This window comes from Hemitrygon akajei, chromosome 22 (genome assembly GCF_048418815.1).
Source record: "Hemitrygon akajei chromosome 22, sHemAka1.3, whole genome shotgun sequence".
Classification (NCBI taxonomy): domain Eukaryota; kingdom Metazoa; phylum Chordata; class Chondrichthyes; order Myliobatiformes; family Dasyatidae; genus Hemitrygon; species Hemitrygon akajei.
Window position 1 is genome coordinate 41,658,090 of NC_133145.1, and position 21,800 is coordinate 41,679,889.

The following is a 21,800-nucleotide window of genomic DNA, read 5'->3' on the forward strand; positions in this document are numbered from 1 at the left end:
TGCCCACAGAAAGGGACGGGAATTATGATCAAGTAAAGGAGGCCATTCTCCGAGGTTACGAGTTAGTACCTGAGGCGTATAGACAAAGGTTCCGAAATTTAAAAAGAGGGTGGAATCAAACGTATACAGAGCTAGCCCATGAGAAGGGTGTGCTCTTGGACCGTTGGTGCACAGCTGAAAAGGTGGCCGAGAACTATGGGCGTCTCAGGGAGTTAGTTTTGATTGAGGAATTTAAAGGTTGCGTTCCGGAAGAGATCCGAATGTATTTAAATGAGAGGACGAATCAGTCCATCTCAGAGATGGCTAGGCTCGCAGATGAATATGCCCTAACCCACAAGACAAAGTTTTCCTCGCCAAAAAGTTACCCGAGAGACCGTCGGAATGGTAGGGAAAGTCCGCCGGCTAAGGGAGAAACTCCGCCGGGAGCTAGCACAAAAAGTGAGGATAACAGACAGGAAACCTGGAGATCTCCTGGTTTAAACTGTTTTAATTGTGGAAAGGTGGGACATATTGCATCAAAATGCTTTGCTCCGAGAAAGGAGCCAGAGAGGGAGAGAGCAGCGACCCCTATCGGGCGTGCAGTGGTAATCAGGAAGTTGACAAGAGGGCCCCAGGTAGATGGAGTACCGGAGGGGCGGGAGACATTTAGTTCCGAAGGAACCGTGTCTTTGAGGGAAGGGGACCCCCCCATCCCCGTACGAATTTGGAGAGTCACGGGGGCGGAACTATCGTTAATTAGCCGTAATGTGTTAAATTTCGGCCCTCGGACGGGGGAGGTTGCCCTGAGAGGAATCGGGAACCAGACCGCGGTCGTGCCTTTGCATAGGGTCTTTCTCGATTGCGAGTTGGTGTCGGGACCTGTGGAGCTAGGAGTCCTGCCGGAGTTACCGGGGGAGGGCGTGGACCTCCTGTTGGGTAATGACCTCGCGGGTGGGAAGATGGGAACCGCCCTGATAGTTGAGGCCCCGCCCATGGAGTCCCCGAGCTATCGCGCATGCGCGGTCACTCGCAGCCTGTCGAGAGCGGCGACTGGGACAGCGCGCAGTTTGAAATTGGCCCAGACGTTTTTACCGACCCTACACCACGAGGGTTCAGAGGGTGGTAAAACGGAAGGTAGTAAAGTAAAAGGGGGTAAGGGCGAGGAGATAGCTCCCCCCTTAGTGAAGAGAAAGGTCCTAGAGGTAGGAAATAAAGATGAGAAACGGATAAAGCTGTTAAAACGTCCAGAGTTGGACGTGGTTGATCTGTCTGGTTTGGCAGAATTGTTTGGAGAAGTTGAGAGTTCTAAAGATGTTCTCGATGGTCCCGAGAGTGAAATGAGGGCAGTCTTAGAGAAGAAGGGTATCCTTGCTGTGGAGAAGTCAGCTGACATGGCCGAGGAGGTTGTTTCAGCTCGCAGGGTTGCGCCTTCCCCAACAGGGGGCTGCCTGGAGAGTTACTGGAAGGAGGGGGGGACGTTAGAATTTGAAAAAGGTACGGGTGTTGAAAACCTGGAAGAGGCCAATGTCCCGTTTGAGTGTGTCCAAGATGGGGATACACATGGTGCTGAACCTAGTCACGGAACTCAAGGGAAAGGGGGATGTGTAGTTCCCAAATTGAATGAAGAAAATTTAAAGGCTGGACTGATATCAAAAGCAGCAACCAGGCTACAGAGACAATGGCTCGGTACCACAAAGCCTGTGAATCAATTACAGGTTGAGTTGGAAGGTAAAGGGGCCCCACACGCTATTGTTATTCCAGAGTGTGGTGTGAAAAGGCAGAATTTGAAATGCTGTCTGAACAAAGCGAGATCGCTTGCGGATCTTAAATTGGAAACTAATAGCATGACGGGTCCTGAAGAGAAAAACGACAAATTGCCTAAAATTAAGGAATTGGGTGGTCTAAGTTTGGAACACGCTGATAAAATAACTCCTATGAAAGGAGCGGGCGAAAGCCTATTTCGCCAGGGTGCCCAAGATCGCCACGAGGGAAATAACCGGAAAAAAGGCGAGGGTTAATGGGGACGCGATTTTTAAAATGGCAGAAGCCGGTTTTAAGGGATTTTGACAAAGTATGTGAATAATAAAGACAACACCCATGGAAGCTTGACTGTTAAGTTTGAAAGTAGCATAAAAATTTGTCTTTTGCATGAACCTTTGTAGATGTATGTAAGCTAAGATCACACCTCCTTAGTTATGTTGCTGAAGAAAGCAAATAAATAAGGTGGTTATTGAGCTGAAGTTTGATGCTACCAGGCGTTAGTATGGCACATGAGGTTAAGGTATTAAAGAAAAGGGGCACTGTACTTGTTACCTGTTTAGATACTGACTTGAATGTATAACAGTAGTACTCTGTGAAGAGAAAAGCTTGTGTAGTATGTAGATTAAAAAAAAAAAAAAAAAATTAATTCCTGTGTCAACCTGTTTTTAACCGCTGGTTAAAAACCCATTATGGGGGGAGGTGTTATGCCGTTGGCCCCCTCCTTTGTGAAAATCGCAAGAACTCTAGTTAAGGGGGGGTCAACTGACCCAAGAGAGAGAGACGTGCGAAAGACCACGTTCTCCCAAGAAGCAGAATAAAAAGTGACTTTGACTATTGTCTCATGGAGACCACCTGAAAAGCCCTCGGGCAAAGTGGGCTGGTTGAGAGAGAGATCGCATTACCTGCAACTTGATTGACACCTGCGATCCCGTGAAGAAGTATAAAGGCGGGTCTGAGGGGAGGACCCTCAGATGCACCAAGGAAACACACGAAGGAGAAACGCTAGAAATCCTGCGACAGCGTTTTAATAGCTACAGCCGGTGGTGGGGTTCGTGTGCGTCCTTCCCTTGCCTGGGATTGGCGACTTCACCACGGAAGACGGCCTAGCTACAGGGGAAGCCACAGATGAGAGTCCATTCCCCCAACGAGACTTCCGACTACCTCCTACAGGTTGGAAAACCTGTCGGGTAAATGCTTCATGTTCTCTGTCTTTCTAACTAAAAGTGCACCAACGCGACACTTCCGCCGGCAACTAAGTGAAACTGCCGTGATCTAAAAGACTTTTAGATATCCAGTGAACGATATAAAATCTACATTACCCCTAGATGACGATCGAGCTTGTGTTTTGAATGATTATTATTACACCGGTGTTTTAGATTGAGTTTTGATGATCTGAATGTTTTGTATTAACCATACGTTTGTGCCCTTGTTGAATAAAACGGTTGAAAATAGTAGCATCCGACTCAGCTGATCCATCTATCTTTGCTGGTAAGTTACCTGGTTACGGGGTTTTCGTAACACTTGAAAGCATCCAGAGAATTGGCCTCCACTACCTTCCGAGGCAGTGCATTCCAGACCCCCACAACTCTCTGGGAGAAGAAGTTTTTCCTTAACTCTGTCCTAAATGACCTACCCCTTATTCTCAAACCATGCCCTCTGTTACTGGACTCTCCCAGCATCTGGAACATATTTCCTGCCTCTATCTTGTCCAATCCCTTAATAATCTTATATGTTTCAATCAGATCCCCTCTCAATCTCCTTAATTCCAGCGTGTACAAGCCCAATCTCTCTAACCTCTCTGCGTAAGACAGTCCAGACATCCTAGGAATTAACCTCGTGAATCTACGCTGCACTTCCTCTACAGCCAGGATGTCCTTCCTTAACCCCGGAGACCAAAACTGTACACAATACTCCAGGTGTGATCTCACCAGGGCTCTGTACAAATGCAAGAGGATTTCCTTGCTCTTGTACTCAATTCCCTTTGTAATAAAGGCCAACATTCCATTAGCCTTCTTCACTGCCTGCTGCACTTGCTCATTCACCTTCAGTGACTGATGAACAAGGACTCCGAGATCTCTTTGTATTTCTCCCTTACCCAACTCTACACCATTCAGATAATAATCTGCCTTCCTGTTCTTACTCCCAAAGTGGATAACCTCACACTTATTCACATTAAACGCCATCTGCCAAGTATCTGCCCACTCACCCAGCCTATCCAAGTCACCCTGAATTCTCCTAACATCCTCATCACATGTCACACTGCCACCCAGCTTAGTATCATCAGCGAATTTGCTGATGTTATTTTCTATGCCTTCATCCAAATCGTTAACGTAAATGGTAAACAGCTGTGGTCCCAATACTGAGCCCTGTGGCACCCCACTAGTCACCACCTGCCATTCCGAGAAACACCCATTCACCACTACCCTTTGCTTTCTATCTGCCAACCAGTTTTCTATCCATGTCAATGCCTTCCCCCTGATGCCCTGAGCTTTGATTTTACCCACCAATCTTCTATGTGGGACCTTATCAAATGCCTTCTGAAAATCGAGGTGCACTACATCCACTGGATCTCCCCCGTCTAACTTCCTGGTTACATCCTCGAAAAACTCCAACAGATTAGTCAAGCATGATTTACCCTTGGTAAATCCATGCTGGCTCGGCCCAGTCCTATCACTGCTATCTAGATATGCCACTATTTCATCCTTAATAATGGACTCTAGCATCTTTCCCACCACCGATGTCAGGCCGACAGGTCGATAGTTCTCTGTTTTCTCCCTCCCTCCTTTCTCAAAAAGTGGGATAACATTAGCCATTCTCCAATCCTCAGGGACTGATCCTGAATCTAAGGAACATTGGAAAATGATTACCAATGCATCCGCAATTTCCAGGGCCACCTCCTTTAGTACCCTAGGGCGCAGACCATCTGGACCTGGGGATTTGTCAGCCTTCAGTCCCATCAGTCTTCTCATCACCGTTTCCTTCCGAATGTCAATCTGTTTCATTTCCTCTGTTACCCTATGTCCTTGGCCCATCCATACATCTGGGAGATTGCTTGTGTCTTCTTTAGTGAAAACAGATCTAAAGTACTCATTAAATTCTTCTGCCATTTCTCTGTTTCCCATAACAATTTCACCCAATTCATTCTTCAAGGGCCCAACGTTGTTCTTAACTATCTTCTTTCTCTTCACATACCTAAAAAAGCTTTTGCTATCTTCCTTTATATTCCTGGCTAGCTTGCGTTCGTACCTCATTTTTTCTCCCCGTATTGCCTTTTTAGTTAAGTTCTGTTGTTCCTTAAACACTTCCCAATCATCTGTCCTCCCACTCACCTTAGCTCTCTCATATTTCCTTTTTTTTAATGCTATGCAATCTCTGACTTCCTTTGTCAACCACTGTGGCCCCTTTCCCCCCTTTGAATCCTTCCTTCTCTGGGGGATGAACTGATTTTGCACCTTGTGCATTATTCCCAAGAATACCTGCCATTGCTGTTCCACTGTCTTTTCTGCTAGGCTATCCGTCCAGTCAACTTTGGCCAGCTCCTCCCTCATGGCTCCATAGTTTCCCCTGTTCATCTGCAACACTGACACCTCCGAGCTGCCCTTATCCTTCTCAAATTGCAGATAAAAGCTTATCATATTGTGATCACTACCTCCTAATGGCTCCTCTACTGTGAGATCGCTGATCAAATCCTGTTCATTACATAACACTAAATCCAGAATAGTATTGTCCCTGGTCGGCTCTCGTACAAGCTGTTCCAAGAATGCATCCCGTAGGCACTCTACAAACTCCCTATCCTGTGGTCCAGCACCAACTTGATTCTCCCAGTTCACCTGCATGTTGAAATCCCCCATAACTACTGCGACATTACCTTTGCCACGTGCCAATGTTAACTCCCTATTCAACTTGCACCCAATATCCATGCTACTGTTTGGTGGCCTGTCGACAACACCCATTTGGGTCCTTTTGCCCTTACTGTTCCTCAGTTCTTTCCACGCAGTCTCTACTTCTCCTGACCCTATGTCCCCCCTTGCAAAGGACTGAATCTCATTCCTCACCAACAGGGCCACCCCACCCCCTCTGCCCACATTTCTGTCCCTACGATAGCACGTATACCCTTGTACATTCATTTCCCAGGTCTGATCTCCCTGCAGCAATGTCTCCATTATCCCAACAACATTATAGTTACCCATTCGCACCTGGGCTTCAAGCTCATCCGCCTTATTTCTGACACTTCGTGCATTCAGATATAGAATTTTTAGCCCATTTCTCCTCTCTCTGTTTGAATTGCTGCCTATTGTGCTTAACCCAGCTCCCCAAACTCCCACTTTGGCTATACGCCCCTAGAATTTTGTTGTCCTTCCTAAATTTACTTATTCTTTCAACACATTTAACTCCATGTTCCGTCAGACCATCCCTCTGTACATGAGTCCTCCTTATCACTTGTTCTGCCCCACCTTCCTCTACTACACACTTAATATTCCGGAACCGTGTAGTCCCCACCTGTCCTTTATTCTTCCTCTCGCTATCCTCTCTCACATTCTTAACATTACAAAATAGTTAAGGACACACAATACCATCAAGTTTACCTCATACATGAAATAACCAGATTGAAATCAAAGCTACTTTTCAAAGAGTAAAATAGTTGGACTGTGTAACTCACAGTATAAAGCATGATCTTTCAGTGCACGTTGGGATGCCTGGCTGGAAATGTTCACAATGGATCCACCTGACCCACGGCATTTCATTCCTTTTGCAATTATCTTGGGAAAAAAATTAACAATGATTACTGCACTTAATATCAACAAGTTACTATACACTACAAAGGCAGAACAGTTTTCAATTGTTATTTTGACGTGGCAGAGGTTATCCTGAAGGTAACTTTATAATTACAATCAGGCATCTGTAAAAGGTGCTGTAGAATATGAAAGACAGTATCAAGAATGTACAGGGTTTAAATAGTGCTAGATGCATCAATGTGGAGGATGGTTCCAGACTTACTCAATGACACGTTGACAAACACTGTTGCTCTGAAGCTGTCGGGAGTTTTTGGGAGCAACATGCTATCCCATCTTTGCACAGAGGAAGTCCAATTTGCACTGCAAGAAGTCACTGTGAGCAATACCAAATGTTACTACGTCGGAGCATCACTGAGTAGTTCCACTGCAGCCAGTGGTGAGTCAACCAGAGAGACCACCTGCACACGATAAATATGTCACTCTGAAAACTCAGCTGTTACAGACTTTTGGACTGTCTGAGTTTGAACAAGCAAAACAGTTGCTCTCCTTGCCTGGCCTGGGTCATAACAGGCCTTCAGAACTAATGGACCACATGCTATCTCTCCTGGGCAATCACGCTGCTTGCTTTATTTTTAAAGATCTCTTTACACAACAAATGCCTGATCACGCTTGCAAAGTCCTTGCTTATATTACCTGTGAAAGACAACAGGGAACTTGCTAAAATGGCCAATAGTCTATACTCAACCAGGCAGAGGACCATTATTCCTCTTTCTTTCCGCCTCAATAATCTCTGTCAGCAGAGCCTCCAGCAGACTCACGGCCGTGGCCCCGGAGTAGACAAAAGCAGGTCTATGCTTTTATCATGCACACTTCAGCACCAACTCCAAGTGCTAAGCACCATGCAGCCTCGACAGTGCGGGGACACCACTTGTGAACAGCATGGCTTTCAGTTGCTGGAGGCATCTATTGTTTATTATGGACGCCCTTTCAGGACGTTATTTCCTATGTGGCACAGGTGCCCAAGTGAGTGTGCTGCCAGTATTGCCCATTGATTATGCGGCAGAGAACAACAGACCGGACATATGGGACACAATGCACAACAGTGGATGACATTTAAACATGGCACTTTGTCTTGGCTAAAGTTGCCAGCCCTCTGCTCAGCGCAGATTTCCTGCACGCCTAAGGGCTGTTAGTAGATCTTAACAATTGCCGGCTATGGACGCAAAGTAAGTTCCCCACAGTGACTGTCTTGTGTATGCACCACCAGATGTGAATTCACTCACCTGCTGGGCGAATTCCCAAACCCCACCAAGTCACATTTTCTAGTACAGTGACAAAAAACGGGGGCTAAGCATCACATTTCCACAACTAGCTGACTGGTCCATGCCTGTGCACATAGACTGATCTCAGAAAAGCAGGCCAGCATAAAGGCCGAGCTTGCTAACATTGAAGACCTTGGCACTGTACGTAGGTCAAATAGGCCTTGGGCTTCACCCCTCCACATGGTGCCCAAGTCTGATGGTGCTTGCCATCCACACAGCAATTACTGCCACCTTAACAAGGCCTCCACCCCCCATCATTACATGGTGCCATATATTCAAGTCTTTTCAGCACACTTAGCCAGAAAGATAATTTTTTTCCCAAAGTGTATTAAGTCAAGGCTACCAGTGCCTTAGTCAGGTGCCTGTGTGTGCTGAGGGCATTCCCAAAACTGCTATTAAAGCCCCGTTTGGCCTGTTAAGAGTGTGTGCATGCTGTTTGGGCTGAAAAATGCAGAACAGACTTTCCAGCAACTAACAGAATCTGTGTTAAAAGATTAAAATTTGCTTTTTGTTTTTCTATACAACATACTTCTCGCCAGCACATCTAAAACTGAACAATTATCACATCTCCACACATCTTTCAAGCAATCAAGCCAAAGTGGGCTAGTTATTAACCCACACAAAATGCTGGTGGAACGCAGCAGGCCAGGCAACATCTATAGGGGGGAAGCACAGTCGACATTTCCGGCCGAGACCCTTCGTCAGGACTAACTGAAAGGAAAGACAGTAAGAGATTTGAAAGTAGGAGGGGGACGGGAAAATGCAAAATGATAGAAGACCAGAGGGGATGGGGTGAAACTGAGAGCCAGAAAGGTGATTGGCAAAAGGGATACAGAGTTAGAGAAGGGACCGGAGGCCTAGGGAGAAAGAAATGGGGAGGGGAGCTCTCAGCTTCACCCCACCCCCTCCAGGGTGCAAGAGATTTCAGGTATGGTGAATTCCTACAACCATTTCATTCCACAAGCTGGTGAGCTTAAGCTTGCTCCCCTTGCATAGTGCCCTTAAAAGCAGTGCCCCTCTTCATATGCTTGAGTGGTCAGTGGACACGACCAGAGCATTTGAAAACACCAAATGAGCTTTATCGAACGCAAACCTACTGGCGCACCTGCTTTCCAATGCACCTTAGGCACAAACAATTGTTTGGAGGCGTGTGGCAGCCGCTAACCTTCTTCAGCCGGCAGGTCCTTGCGCCCCCACCCTCCCAGCGTGGAAGTGGAGTGCAGCCTGTGTTGTGTGTCAGCAGGCAAAAATTAATTGTCGTGTTCGGGCACCAGTGGCACTTTTCAACATCCCTGAGCGATGGTTTGATAACGTCAACGTGGACCTGGTTGGTCCTCTCTTTCCCTCCCCTGGTTTCAGGCATCTCCTTACCATGATGGACTGAGGTTGTCCCTCAAGTGTCGATGATGTCTGCGAACGTGGCTCAGGTATATAACAACACCTGGGTCGCTCTCTTCAGTACTCCATCTGATATTTCTTCCGACTGGGGTCCCCAATTGACGTCAGACCTCTGGGCCACAGTAGCCCAAAACCTTGGCATTAAATTACATAACACCTCAATGTTTCGCCAGCAGTCAAACAGCCTGTGCAAGGGGTTTCACCGCTTCTCAAAGGCTTCTCTGCAGGCCTCCATGACAGATGATTGTGGGCACAATCGTCTCCCATGGGTCCTGCTGGGGCAAAGGGGATTTATTTATTTATTTTTTAAAACACCTATTCCTATCTCTATCATGGTCAGCAAACCCCTGACCGAGCCAGAGCTGCCTGTTGTTACAGCAACCAAAGCCCATGTGACCTGAGACAAGTAGCTCGTATGAGCCCCAAATGCACAATGCCAGTTTTGGTAAATTCAAGGGGACTGGGGGGGTCTTTGCGTTGGGTGGCAGATGACACATTGTTAGAAACTGTTCTACATAATTCATAAACACCATCATAGAGTTATTGCATTCACTCAGTGTAATGGCGTCCGTGTAAGGCAACTGCTTTTGTTTGTTTGTAATTGAAGTATAGGGCTGTTAAGCACATAAAATGATTCTTACATTTTTATTCACAAAATCCTACATGGTTCCCTCTCGACTAAACCCCAAGTCATCTTGAGTTTATCTCAGAACTGAAACCAAGCAAAGATCTAACAAATGACTATAGCACGGGTCCAGTGGTGCACTTACCTGTCCAACATGCAACACAGCTTTCACATTAATATTAAATGTTCTGAAAAATAAAAAAGAACATTCACTATCAAAATAATGAATGAAACTGACAGATATAAAACACATCCTACTGGTGCCTGAACAATTACCCCAGTGCTGAAAATTATCAGTTCAGTTTTCAGTTATCATATTTGGAGTTCAAACACACGAGGTTCTGCAGATGCTGGAAGTCCAGAGTAACATGCACAAAATGCTGGAGGAACTCTGCAGGTCAGGCAAATCTATGGAAATGAATCAACAGTAGATATTTCAGGCCAGTCCCTTCATCAGGACTGGAAAGGAAGTGGGGGGGGGGGGGGGGGTTAGGTGTCAGAATAAGGTGAGAGGGGGAGGAAGAGAAGTACAAGATGATAGGTGAAGCCAGATGGGTGGGTGAGGGGGGTGAAATAAGAAGCTGGGAGGTGATAAGTGGAAAAGGAAAGGGCTGGTGAAGAAGGGACCTGATACGAGAGAAGAGTGCAACATTGGTGAAAGGGAAGGAGGGTCAACAGGGGAGGTGATAGACAGGTGAGAAGACTGGAGGTAAGGTAACGATGTGTTTTGTGGTGGAGTCACGTTGAAGATGGCAGAAGTTGCGGAGAATGACGCACTAGTTGCTCAAACAGAGCAGTTACATGGGATAACACTCAAAACAATGACTTCTTCAGGATGCAACCTATGGATCCACTTACACTAGTGTACCTACCAATTTGTGCTAAGCTTAATTAATACCTGCCTGCCAGCACACCCAGCTACCCCAATACCACAGTCACCGCTGAGCATTCACATTGTTGTTATTCTGCCTTGATCATCACGTTGAATGTGTCACGTGCTCCACCCACTGCTGTGATCTGCATATGGTGTGATGAATAGATCCCCACTGCCACATAAGGAGGGGAAAGGTAGATGGATTTGGAAGCAACAACAGAAGTAAAAAAGAAACACATTCTCAAGCAGAAAAATATCTTCCTATATTCATACACATATTCCTACCAACAGCAAAACAAATATGCTGACTGTAGTAAACATGAATAAAACACTGTCTTTCTGCCTCACATCTCACACTGGCTTCCCTTGCGCTAACTTCATCCTTTATGGTCAGGTTTAAATAAAAAAGAATATACAATACTTTAAAATGTAATGTTCTGCAAATCATTTTTGAAATAAATATTTTAACAAATAAAATTAAAACTTAAGTGATTATAAAACTTGATTTCTCCAACCTTGGTTTAAGCTGAAACTCAAAAACACCTCAGACAAAGCTCTCAGCAAAAGTTTTTCCATGGCTATACATTGATAATACATCCAAAAAAAAATCACAATCGATCATTAAGTGACATGAAATTACATCTACAATTTTTATTTAGTTGCTGGGGAAAATAAATACTGGATTTTCAACCGTACAAGCGAGAGTAATTAATGCTTAATCAGATTTATCATTTAAAGATATTGTCACTCACTTATCAACTGCTTCCTGGGTAACTTCCAGGAATGGTTCCAAAATGCTAACTGCAGCATTGTTCACCAAAAGATCTACCGGACCTACATCTTTCAGTGCATTTTCTGTGGCTTCCCAGTTACCCAAGTCCACACAGATTGTCAGCATTTTGGGACACTGAAAGACAAAAACAAACTTTTAAAAGGGAAACCTAGCGTAAACAATGCTGAGAAAACCATTTCACAGTTTAGATTAACAATAGAAAATGAAGTTCTGTTCAGTGAAGTTAGATAAGGTTGAAATTAGGAATACAAGGTAAAATAGTGGTAAAGCCAAAACTGCAAGTCCATACTATTAACCTAAAATTAAGCTCTTAGTTGTGTGTTTAGAGGTGGAGGAGGTCAAAGGCTAATACAATTAACTGCACATACTACTGCTTGGTTCTTTCAGTGCAGGGTCAAAGCAGCGGTGTGCTAAAGAGGGACTGAATGATTTCAAATTCAGACCACTGCTTTACAAATGAAAGACTGACATGGAAAAAGCAAGTTCCATTTATTTGTATGGTGTCAGGACCTTACAGGAAAATAACATGCAGCAAAATTTAGTTACTGTTAAGATTTTAGCATTAATGGTTTTCAGAATCAGAATTATCATTACTGACAAATGTCGTGAAATTTGCTGCAGAAGTACGGTGCAAGAAATAAAAATTAAGTGGCAAAAGTAAATAGTGCTTAAGATGAATAATTTCAGAAATCTGATGACAGAGGGGAAGAAGCTGACTGTGGGTCCTCAAGCTTGGACCTCCCTGATGGCAATAATGAGAAGAGAACATGGTTCTGATAGTGATGGTCCTTTGTGATTGATGTTGCCTCTTGAGGCATCACCTCTTACAGATGCCCTCACTGGAGGTGGGGGTGTGCCCTTTTGCCCATCATGGTACTGGCTGAGTCTACAACCATCTTCAGCTTCTTGTGATCCTAAGCATAGGAGCTTGTTACAATGACAACACTCAATCAGCGAAACTATCTCAGCCCTGTACACCTCATCGCTATCTTAGATTCAGCAACAACAGTGGCGTCACTGGCAAATTTACGGAAGCCTTTAAGCAATGCCTAACCACACAGTCATGTGTGTAGAGAGACTAAAGCAACGGGCTAAGCACACATCCTTCAGGTGCACTTGTATCGATTGTGTGCGAGATGTTTTTACCAACCCATACTGACTGTGGCTGTCAAATAAGTAAGCCAAGTATCCAGTTACAAAGGGAGGTAGAGAGACTCAGATTTTGAAGTTTGTTGAGTAACAGCAAGGGGATGATGATGGTGAACACGGAGCTGTAATTGATAAACAGCAGCCCAACATATGTAGCTGTTGTCTCGGGGCTCCAAAGCAGAATGAAGAGACAACGAGATTGTGTCTGCTGCAGTCCTGACTGACAAATCATAGCAGGTCCAGATCTTTGCTCAGGCGGGAGTTAATTCTAGCCATGACCAACTTCTCAAAGCATTACATCACAGTAGAAGAGTGCCGCTACTGGTTGATAGTCATTGAGGCAGCTCACTCTGCCCTTCGGTATAATTGATGTCCTTTTAAAGCTGGTGGGAATGTCCGGCTGTAGCAGGGAGTGGTTGAAGATTTAAGCCAGTTGGTGGGCACAGGTTTTCAGTACTCCGTGAGGAACACCATCAGGGCCTGATGCCTTGCAAGAGCTCATCCTCTTGGATGTTCTGACATTGGCGTGCGAGGCAGAGATCACAGGATGCTGTGGGGATTCAGAGGCAAAGCATTATCGTCTCTTTCAAAGTACACGTAAATAGTGAGCGATGCATCACTGCCATTACTGCGTTTAGGTTTTCCCTTATAGAAATCCTGTAACAACTGCCATCCATCTGATTGCGTTTCTACCTTCACACAGAATAGTCTTTTTGCTTTCATAATGACCTTCTCTAGGTCAAGTCTGGACTTCCTGTAGGGTTCTAGATCGCTGGTCATGAATGCTGAGATCTAGCGCTTAGCAGATGCAAATTACACACGAAATACTGGAGGAACTCAGCAGGCCAGGTGGCATTTATGGAAAAAAGTTCAGTCGATGTTTCGGACCAAAACCCTTCGGCAGGATTTTCTCTTGTTCGTGGGCAGATGCAAATCTCCTGATTCATCTAGGGATTCTGGTTTTGGAAAACCCATTACGTCCTCGAAGCACACAGATCTTGATGAAGGCCGTCACAGCTGTGGCATATTCTTTCAGATTCAACATTGTTTTATGTCACTTCAGTACACAAGTGTTAAAGAGAACAAAATAATTACTACTCCGGCTCCAATGCAGCAAAAACAAATGCAGTAAGATTAAAAAACAACACAATAATAATTTAAAATGTAACGCCCTGGCAAAGGTTTCACTGCTAATGTTGTAGGGTATTTCATGTAATGGTCTTTCTGTAGAAGCAGTGTTTGTGTTATGGTTAGAGATAACGGGTGCTTCGGAATGTGAGCCATCCAATCAGGAGAGAAGGCTGGAGGAGCGGGGTTTATTTTGTGCCTGACACTGGTGTGGGCTTTTGTCTTTGTTTGGCAGGAAATGAAGATAAAAGATGCTGGAGAGAAATAGTTGTAGGATTCCATCTGGTGGGAACTGTGATTCGATGGAGTAAGGTGCACGTGTCTACTGAGGATTGGTGAATTTGACTTTTGGAAGAGTTAAGCTCCAACCTATGCACATTTGACTGTTTAAATAGTATAATGGGCTCTTTTTGTCTTTTTCTTTTCTTTACCAACCCTTTACTTAAGTTAGTTTTCCTAAATATACTTGCTTTTTTCTGCGCTCTGTTATTTCCTAGCAACGAGTTGCAGCAGGGCAGCAAATCACACAGCATTCACACAAGGTGGAGCTTGGGTGGGAGAGACATTCCAATCTCACGGATTTGGCAGGACTGGAGTGCGTGTTCCCTAGACGTACGCGGTCGGAGAGCGGTGGGTCTTTCGGCACTGAGTTGGGAGACTACCAGAGAGGGCTAATGAGCTTTTTTCTGAGATGCCCAAGAAGAAAGGGGGTTCAAAAAAAACCCAATAACTATAAATATCCACACAGCTTGATTAAATTTCAATAAAGTGGCACTAGGCACAGGAGTGTATGCACATAAGATTCCTGACAGGAAATGATAAAGTAGTGACGGTTGGGGGTGTGGAGGGGTGGAGGTGTTGATCAGCCTTATTGCTTGTGGAAAAGTAACTAGTTTTGAGTTTGGTAATCCCGGCAGGACTATATAGCCTCTTCTTTCCTGATGGGTGTAGAACAAACAGTCCACGAGCAGGGCGAGTGATCCTTCCTGATGTTACTGGCCCTTTACCAGCAGTTTTCTGTATATATGTCCTTGATGGCGGGTCGGTTGGTGCCCATAATGCGTTGGACAGTTGGCTATCCATTGTAGAGCCTTCCTCTCCGCTACAGTAGTTTCCATACCACACAGCAATGCCGCTCGTTAGGATGATCTCTTCTGCGCATCTGTAGAATGACACGAGTATAGACATGCTTTGGCCGGCTCTCTAAATCTGAAGATTAATCCTCGTCCACCAAGTCAAAGTAGTCCTGTAAGTGCTCCCCTGCTTCCCTTGACCACACTTTCAGTATCTGCCTATATGCTGACAGTAGAACAGCTTTGCCAAATCACCAGTGTGCAATAGCACAATAAGTGTTCTTGATGGCGGTGTAACAGTGATAGAGAGTGTGCACTCATCTCGACTTATAGATAACTTGTTGGCGATATTTTGTCGGAGACTTCTTCAAGCTGGCCCCGTGATGATCAGGAAGGGATCACAGTGTGCTGTCTTGTAACTGCTGATCACAATGGCAGCTTGAAGTCCATATGATTACAAGGTTTCCATGAGGCGGCACAGCACGGCAGCAGCGGCCTTTCAGACCTGGTGTTACTTTAATTTAATTTTCTATTTTAAGTTTGATACACAATTTTCGATTAGGGCACATGGATAACAGAGCGGCTATCTACCATCGCCAGATACTACTACAATACAGAGATCGCCCAAAAACAAACCTTCACAAAGATCTGCTGGCTGAATTACACGACGTCGGCTTGCTGAGGGGAACGGGCCTACATTCCTCGGACTTGCCTGATGCTGGGAGCCGGAGATGGAGATGGAGACGTCGAAAGCGATGTGTGAAGAAGCAGAAGCGAGGCAAATGGGCAAGGGTCCATGCCAGGCTAAAAGCAAACCCTAGCCGGCCGGCTCTCCCATCCATTCTGCTCTCCAATGTCCGCTCCCTGGGCAACAAAATGGACTACATCCAACTCCAACGTAATACTCGACGAGTTTGCTCCGCGTTTGTCTTCACAGAGACATGGCTCACTAATGGGATTTTGGACGCTGCCATCCAGCTAGACGGGCTAGCTTTGTTTCGTTCGGACAGGGATGCAGCTGTCTCCAGTAAGACTCGCGGCAGTGACTTGTGTGTCTACATCGACACGGAATGGTGGAGGAACTCTATGCTGGTTTCCAGACACTGCTCATTGCTAGTGGAGTTTGTGGCTGTTAGATGCAGACCATTTTATTTGCCAAAAGAATTCACCTCTGTCCTTATATACGGTGTCTACATTCCCCCCAGCGCTAATGCTAAGGAGGCACTCTGTGAACTGTATGGGGCTATTAGCGAACTGCAGAACGCACATCCTGATGGTCTGTTTATTGTCGCCGGTGATTTTAACCACGCAAACCTTAAGTCCAGCAGTATGTGGACTTTGCAACGAGGGGGGAGAACGCATTGGACCTGGTTTACACAAACATTCCCGGCGCGTACCGGGCAGAGCCCCGCCCCCACCTCGGATACTCAGACCACATCTCTGTTATGCTAATCTCAGCATACAGACCGCTCATCAGGTGCTCCAGACCAGTTCAGAAGCCGGTGAAAACCTGGTCAGCAGCAGCCATCTCTGCTCTTCAAGACTGCTTTGAGCACACTGACTGGCACACGTTCAGGGAGGCTGCAACCGATGGCGACTCTACCAACTTAGAGGAGTACACAGCATCAGTGACCAGCTACATCAGCAAGTGCATTGATGATGTTACTCTGTCCAAGACCATCACTATACGTGCCAACCAGAAGCCATGGATGACCACAGAGGTGCCTGCGCTGCTGAGGTCCCGCGACTCCGCCTTCAGAGCAGGTGACAAGGCAGCTCTAACAACAGCAAGGGCCAAACTGCCCCAAGCCATCAGAGGGGCAAAGCATGCACACGCCCAGCTAATCCACAGTCACTTCCAGGACAGCGGCGACACGCAGCGCATGTGGAAGGGTATCCAGGACATCACCAATTACAGGACAACATCACCTGACTGTGCAGGTGATGCCTCCCTCCCAAATGCGCTGAATAACTTCTACGCCTGGTTTGAGACGGAAAATGACATGGCGGCGAGGAAGTCCACCCTTCCTAGAACCGTGGCCGACATGAGAAGAACCCTGTGCAGGCAACATCCCTGGTAGAGTGCTCAGAGGATGTGCAGACCAGCTAGCAGATGTTCTCACTGACATCTTCAACATCTCCCTGAGCAGCGCCACCATTCCAACGTGCTTCAAGGCCGCCACCATTGTCCCCGTGCCGAAGAAGTCTTCAGTGTCCTGTCTAAATGATTACCGTCCCGTTGCACTTACATCCATCATCATGAAGTGTTTCAAGAGGCTCGTCATGAGGCATATCAAGACCCTGCTGCCCCCCTCACTGGACCCCCTGCAGTCTGCATACCATCCCAACCGCTCAACAGATGACACCATTACCATCACCCTCCACCTGGCCCTAACCCACCTGGACAGAAAAGACACATACGTTCAGATGATGTTCATAGACATCAGTTCAGCATTCAACACAGTCATCCCTCAGAAACTGATTGGAAAGCTGAGCCTACCGGGCCTGAACACCTCCCTCTGCAACTGGATCCTAGACTTCCTGACTGGGAGAACTCAGTCAGTCCGGATTGGGAGGAGCATCTCCATCATCATCACACTGAGCACGGGGGCTCCCCAGGGTTGCGTGCTCAGTCCACTGCTGTTCACTCTGCTGACCCATGACTGTGCTGCAACACACAGCTCAAACCATATCATCAAGTTCGCCGATGACATGACCGTAGTGGGTCTCATTAGCAAGAACGATGAGTCAGCTTAGAGAGGAGGTGCAGTGGCTAATGGACTGGTGCAGAGCCAACAACCTGTCTCTTAATGTGAACAAAACAAAAGAGATGATTGTTGACTTCAGGAGGGCATGGAGCGACCACTCCCCGCTGTACATCGATGACTCCTCGGTAAAGATCGAAAACAGCACCAAGTTTCTTGGTGTTCACCTGACAGAGAATCTCACCTGGTCCCTCAACACCAGCTCCATAGCAAAGAAAGCCCAGTAGCATCTCTACTTTTTGCGAAGGCTGAGGAAAGTCCATCTCCCACCCCCCATCCTCACCATATTATACAGGAGTTGTATTGAGAGCATCCTGAGCAGCTGCATCACCGCCTGGTTCGGAAATTGCACCATCTCGGATAACAAGACCCTGCAGCGGATAGTGAGGTCAGCTGAGAAGATCATCGGGGTCTCTCTTCCTGCCATCACGGACATTTACACTACACGCTGCATCCACAAAGGAAACAGCATTATGAAGGACCCCATGCACCCCTCATACAATCTCTTCTCCCTCCTGCTGTCTGGGAAAAGGCTCCGAAGCACTCGGGCTCTCACGACCAGACTATGTAACAGTTTCTTCCCCCAAGTTATCAGACTCCTCAATACCCGAAGCCTGGACTGACACCTTGCCCTATTGTCCTGTTTATTATTTATTGTAATGCCTGCACTGTTTTTGTGCACTTTATGCAGTCCTGTGTGAGTCTGTGGTCTAGAGTAGCTTTCTCTGTGTTGTTTTTTTATTATTACGTAGTTCAGTCTAGTTTTTGTACTGTGTCATGTAACACCATGCTCCTGAAAAATGCTGTCTCATTTTTACTATGCACTGTACCAGCAGTTATTATGGTCAAAATGACAATAAAAGTTGACTTGACAGTGGAGAACTCCCTCAACAGATGGAATGGATGACACTTGACTACCAGATGCCTCAAGTTGGAGAAGCAGGAGACAGAACGCAACACCTGTCCACCACTGTAAGTTATTGTGAAGGGAATGGCACTGGTTTTGCCTTTACCTGATGCCACTGTCTGGGCCACACAGTCCTGTGCCTAGTGTGGGGATGAGCATGTCTCTGTGAAGTGGAGTACACAACAGTCCCTGATGTCCCTCTGGTACTGCAGACTTTCTCTGAGGTCTTCAATTTTAATTTCCTGACACTGTACATTAGCCAGTAGGATGGCAGTGGGGGGGGGGGGGGTGAGGGCCTCAAGGTCCTGCATTTCAATGTCAGCTCTCAAACGCTACATTGGGAGATTAGAACTGAACATTAGGTTACTCTATCCACAGCCAAGTGCTGCTCACAGCACAGGACACCTCTGCATCATACAGACTATTAATTTAATTATTTCAGATCTACAGCATATTAAGAATTTTGCTTTAAGTTAAACGCAATTTTACTCTCCAATGATTTCAAAGTAGTGAGAGACAAGAGAAACAGGAAACAGCACAGAAGATGCTGGTGGAACTCAGTGGATCATGTAGCATCTATGGAAGGAAATGCGTAGTCGATGTTTCAGGTCAAAACTCCATCTATTCCACACTCAAAGTGCTGTCTCTCCATTTCCCTCCGTTTATGCTGCCTGAAGTGCAATCCCTTCACCAGGATTCAGAAATTGTTCACAACAGATGGTCAAAAGAAACCCTATGCTATCAATTTCATCACCTTACCTCCTGAACAAGGCTGTCCAAATCAGATTGTGTCCTGGTTACTGCAATAACTTCTGCACCACATGCCAGTAGGGCCTTTGCAGTGGCTCTACCGATACCTGCAACACAAACAAAATTTAGCTTTGGAAAAGTTTGGTTCTCAATCTCCTGGAAGCAATATCTGTAGCCAAAGTATAGTCCAAATAGTCCATTCAAAATGTCTTTCCCCCCACCCCCCCCCTCGCAACACCATTCAAAAAAAGTCAAAAATTCTCCCCAAAAGTTTGGTAATACTTTGGAAATAAGATAGATTTGTTTGGACTACAAGACTTAGAAAGATGTAAGGATTTAAAAATGTTTTATTACAAAGACAAAATTAAACCATTAATTTTACCATGAACAGGGATATATAAACCACAATGTTTGTCAGCACAGCGGCACCACAAAGCTGTATGCTCAGGCCCCTGCTCCACTCGCTGTACACTTCATCATGCCATATTCACATTTGCTGATAATCGGCTGAATCAAAGGTAGTGATCAATTAGTATGCCCGCAAGAATATGAACCCCTGGGTTGTTTATGGTGATATACATTAGTTTGAAAATAAATTTACTTCGAACTTTAATTTGGCTTATAAGAGGGAGACTGAAAATGTGACTGAGTGGTGCTACAACCACCACATTACTCAATGTCAGCAAGACCCAGGAGCTGATTATTGATTTCAGGAGGAGGAAACCAGAGGTCCATGAACCAGTCCTAAAGGAGGATTGGCAACTTTAAATGCATCAGTGTTATTTTGGAGGACCTGTCCTGGGTCCAGCACTTAAGTGCAATTACAAAGAAAGCACAGTAGTGCCTCTACTTCATTAGGACTTTGTGAAGATTCAGCATGCCATCTAAAGCTTTGAAAAACTTCTATAGATGTGCGGTGGAAAGTATACTCTATCGACTGGCTGCGTCACTGCCTAGTAGGGAAACACCAATGCCCCGAGGCTGAAATCTTACAAAAAGTAGTGGATATTGTCCAGTCCATCATGGGTGAAGCCAGCCCCATAATTGAGCACATCTACACAAAGTGTTGTTGCAGGAAAGCGGCATCCATGATCAGGGACTTCCCCCACCCAGGTCACACTCTCCTCACGGCTGCCATGTGGTACAGGAACCTCAGGACTCACACCACCAGGTTCAGGAACAGTTATTACCCCTCAACCATCAGGCTCTTGAACCAAAGGGAATAACTTCACTCAATTCCACTTGCCCCATCATTTAAATGCTCCCACAACCTATGGACTCACTTTCAAGAACTCTTCATCTCATATTCTTGAGATTTATTGCTTAGTTATTTGTAAATATAATTTCTTTTTGTATTTGTACACTGCTTGAACGCCCAAGTTGGCGCAGTCCTTCATTGATTCCATTGTGGTTATTATTCTATTGTGGATTTGAGAATGCCCGCAAAAAATGAATCTCTGTGTTGCATAGGGATACATGTGTATGCTTCCATAATAAATTTACTTTGAGCTTTCAGATATAGAAAACAATTACCTCTTACTGGTGGGACAGCACCAGAATCTTTGAAAGAGTTTGAAAAGGAACCGAAATCAGCAGGAGGAAACAAACTGTGGCTCTGAGTTCACAAACGGGGCAATGAGTTTATCCACTCATTGTGACCATTACACTCAGAAAAGTACAGGAAGGAATCTCTCCGGTGGGGCCACCGAACCCACCGGACCTCCCCTCTTCGAGCGGGAGTCTGCCTTTCCTTCCAGGAGTCATCGACCCACTTCTTCCGCAAGTTTGAGACTCTACCTCCTCTCCGGACTTCGTCGACCCTGTTCCCCGACCGCCAAACACTTGGTACAATTTAAAGACTTAAGGCTCAGTTGAAGGTTCCTCACCTTTACCAGCGCCCGTTACTAGGGCACGTTTACCGGCAAAACTCAGCTCCATTGCACCGAGATATAGAATAATCTCCAAATCACTCCGCAGAAAATGCCAGAATCCGCAGCGCAGGCGCCGTCTGCTCAAATCCGCGGACCTTCGCACCAGCTGCTCGGCGCCTGTGGCCAAGTTTCCTTCACCGCCCTCACCGGGTGTCGGCCAACCCGCTCGGCTCATTCTCCAACCCTCCCTCCTACCAACCCCTCGGCTCATTCACCAACCCCTCGGCTCATTCACCAACCCGCTCGGCTCCCTCCCCAACCCTCCCTCCTACCAACCCCTCGGCTCCCTCCCTCCTACCAACCACCTCGGCTCATTCCCCAACCCTCCCTCCTACCAACCCGCTCGGCTCATTCCCCAACCCTCCCTCCTACCAACCCGCTCGGCTCCCTCCCCAACCCTCCCTCCTACCAACCCGCTCGGCTCCCTCCCCAACCCTCCCTCCTACCAACCCCTCGGCTCATTCCCCAACCCTCCCTCCTACCAACCCGCTCGGCTCCCTCCCTCCCCAACCCCTCGGCTCATTCCCCAACCCTCCCTCCTACCAACCCCTCGGCTCCCTCCCTCCTACCAACCACCTCAGCTCATTCCCCAACCCTCCCTCCCTCCCT

The 21,800-nt window shown here is 46.3% G+C and overlaps 1 protein-coding gene across 9 annotated transcripts in view; it reads right to left on the reverse strand.

The window, feature by feature from the left end:
- The window catches only part of LOC140714659 (L-xylulose reductase-like), a 57,342-nt gene extending 36,003 nt beyond the window's left edge, over window positions 1-21,339 (reverse strand). For 6 of the 9 annotated variants that reach the window (XM_073026092.1, XM_073026093.1, XM_073026096.1 and 3 more), the window contains exons 1-5: window positions 21,147-21,339; window positions 19,270-19,367; window positions 11,448-11,602; window positions 9,967-10,009; window positions 6,401-6,500 (exon numbers count right to left, since the gene is read on the reverse strand). In XM_073026092.1, the coding sequence (XP_072882193.1) occupies window positions 6,401-6,500; window positions 9,967-10,009; window positions 11,448-11,602; window positions 19,270-19,367; window positions 21,147-21,198 (448 nt within the window). In that variant the 5' untranslated portion in view covers window positions 21,199-21,339. The remainder of the gene's footprint in view (window positions 1-6,400; window positions 6,501-9,966; window positions 10,010-11,447; window positions 11,603-19,269; window positions 19,368-21,146) is intronic. The other 3 variants (XR_012095965.1, XR_012095966.1, XM_073026090.1) reach the window with 1 other exon arrangement.
- Window positions 21,340-21,800: the final 461 nt, after the last annotated feature.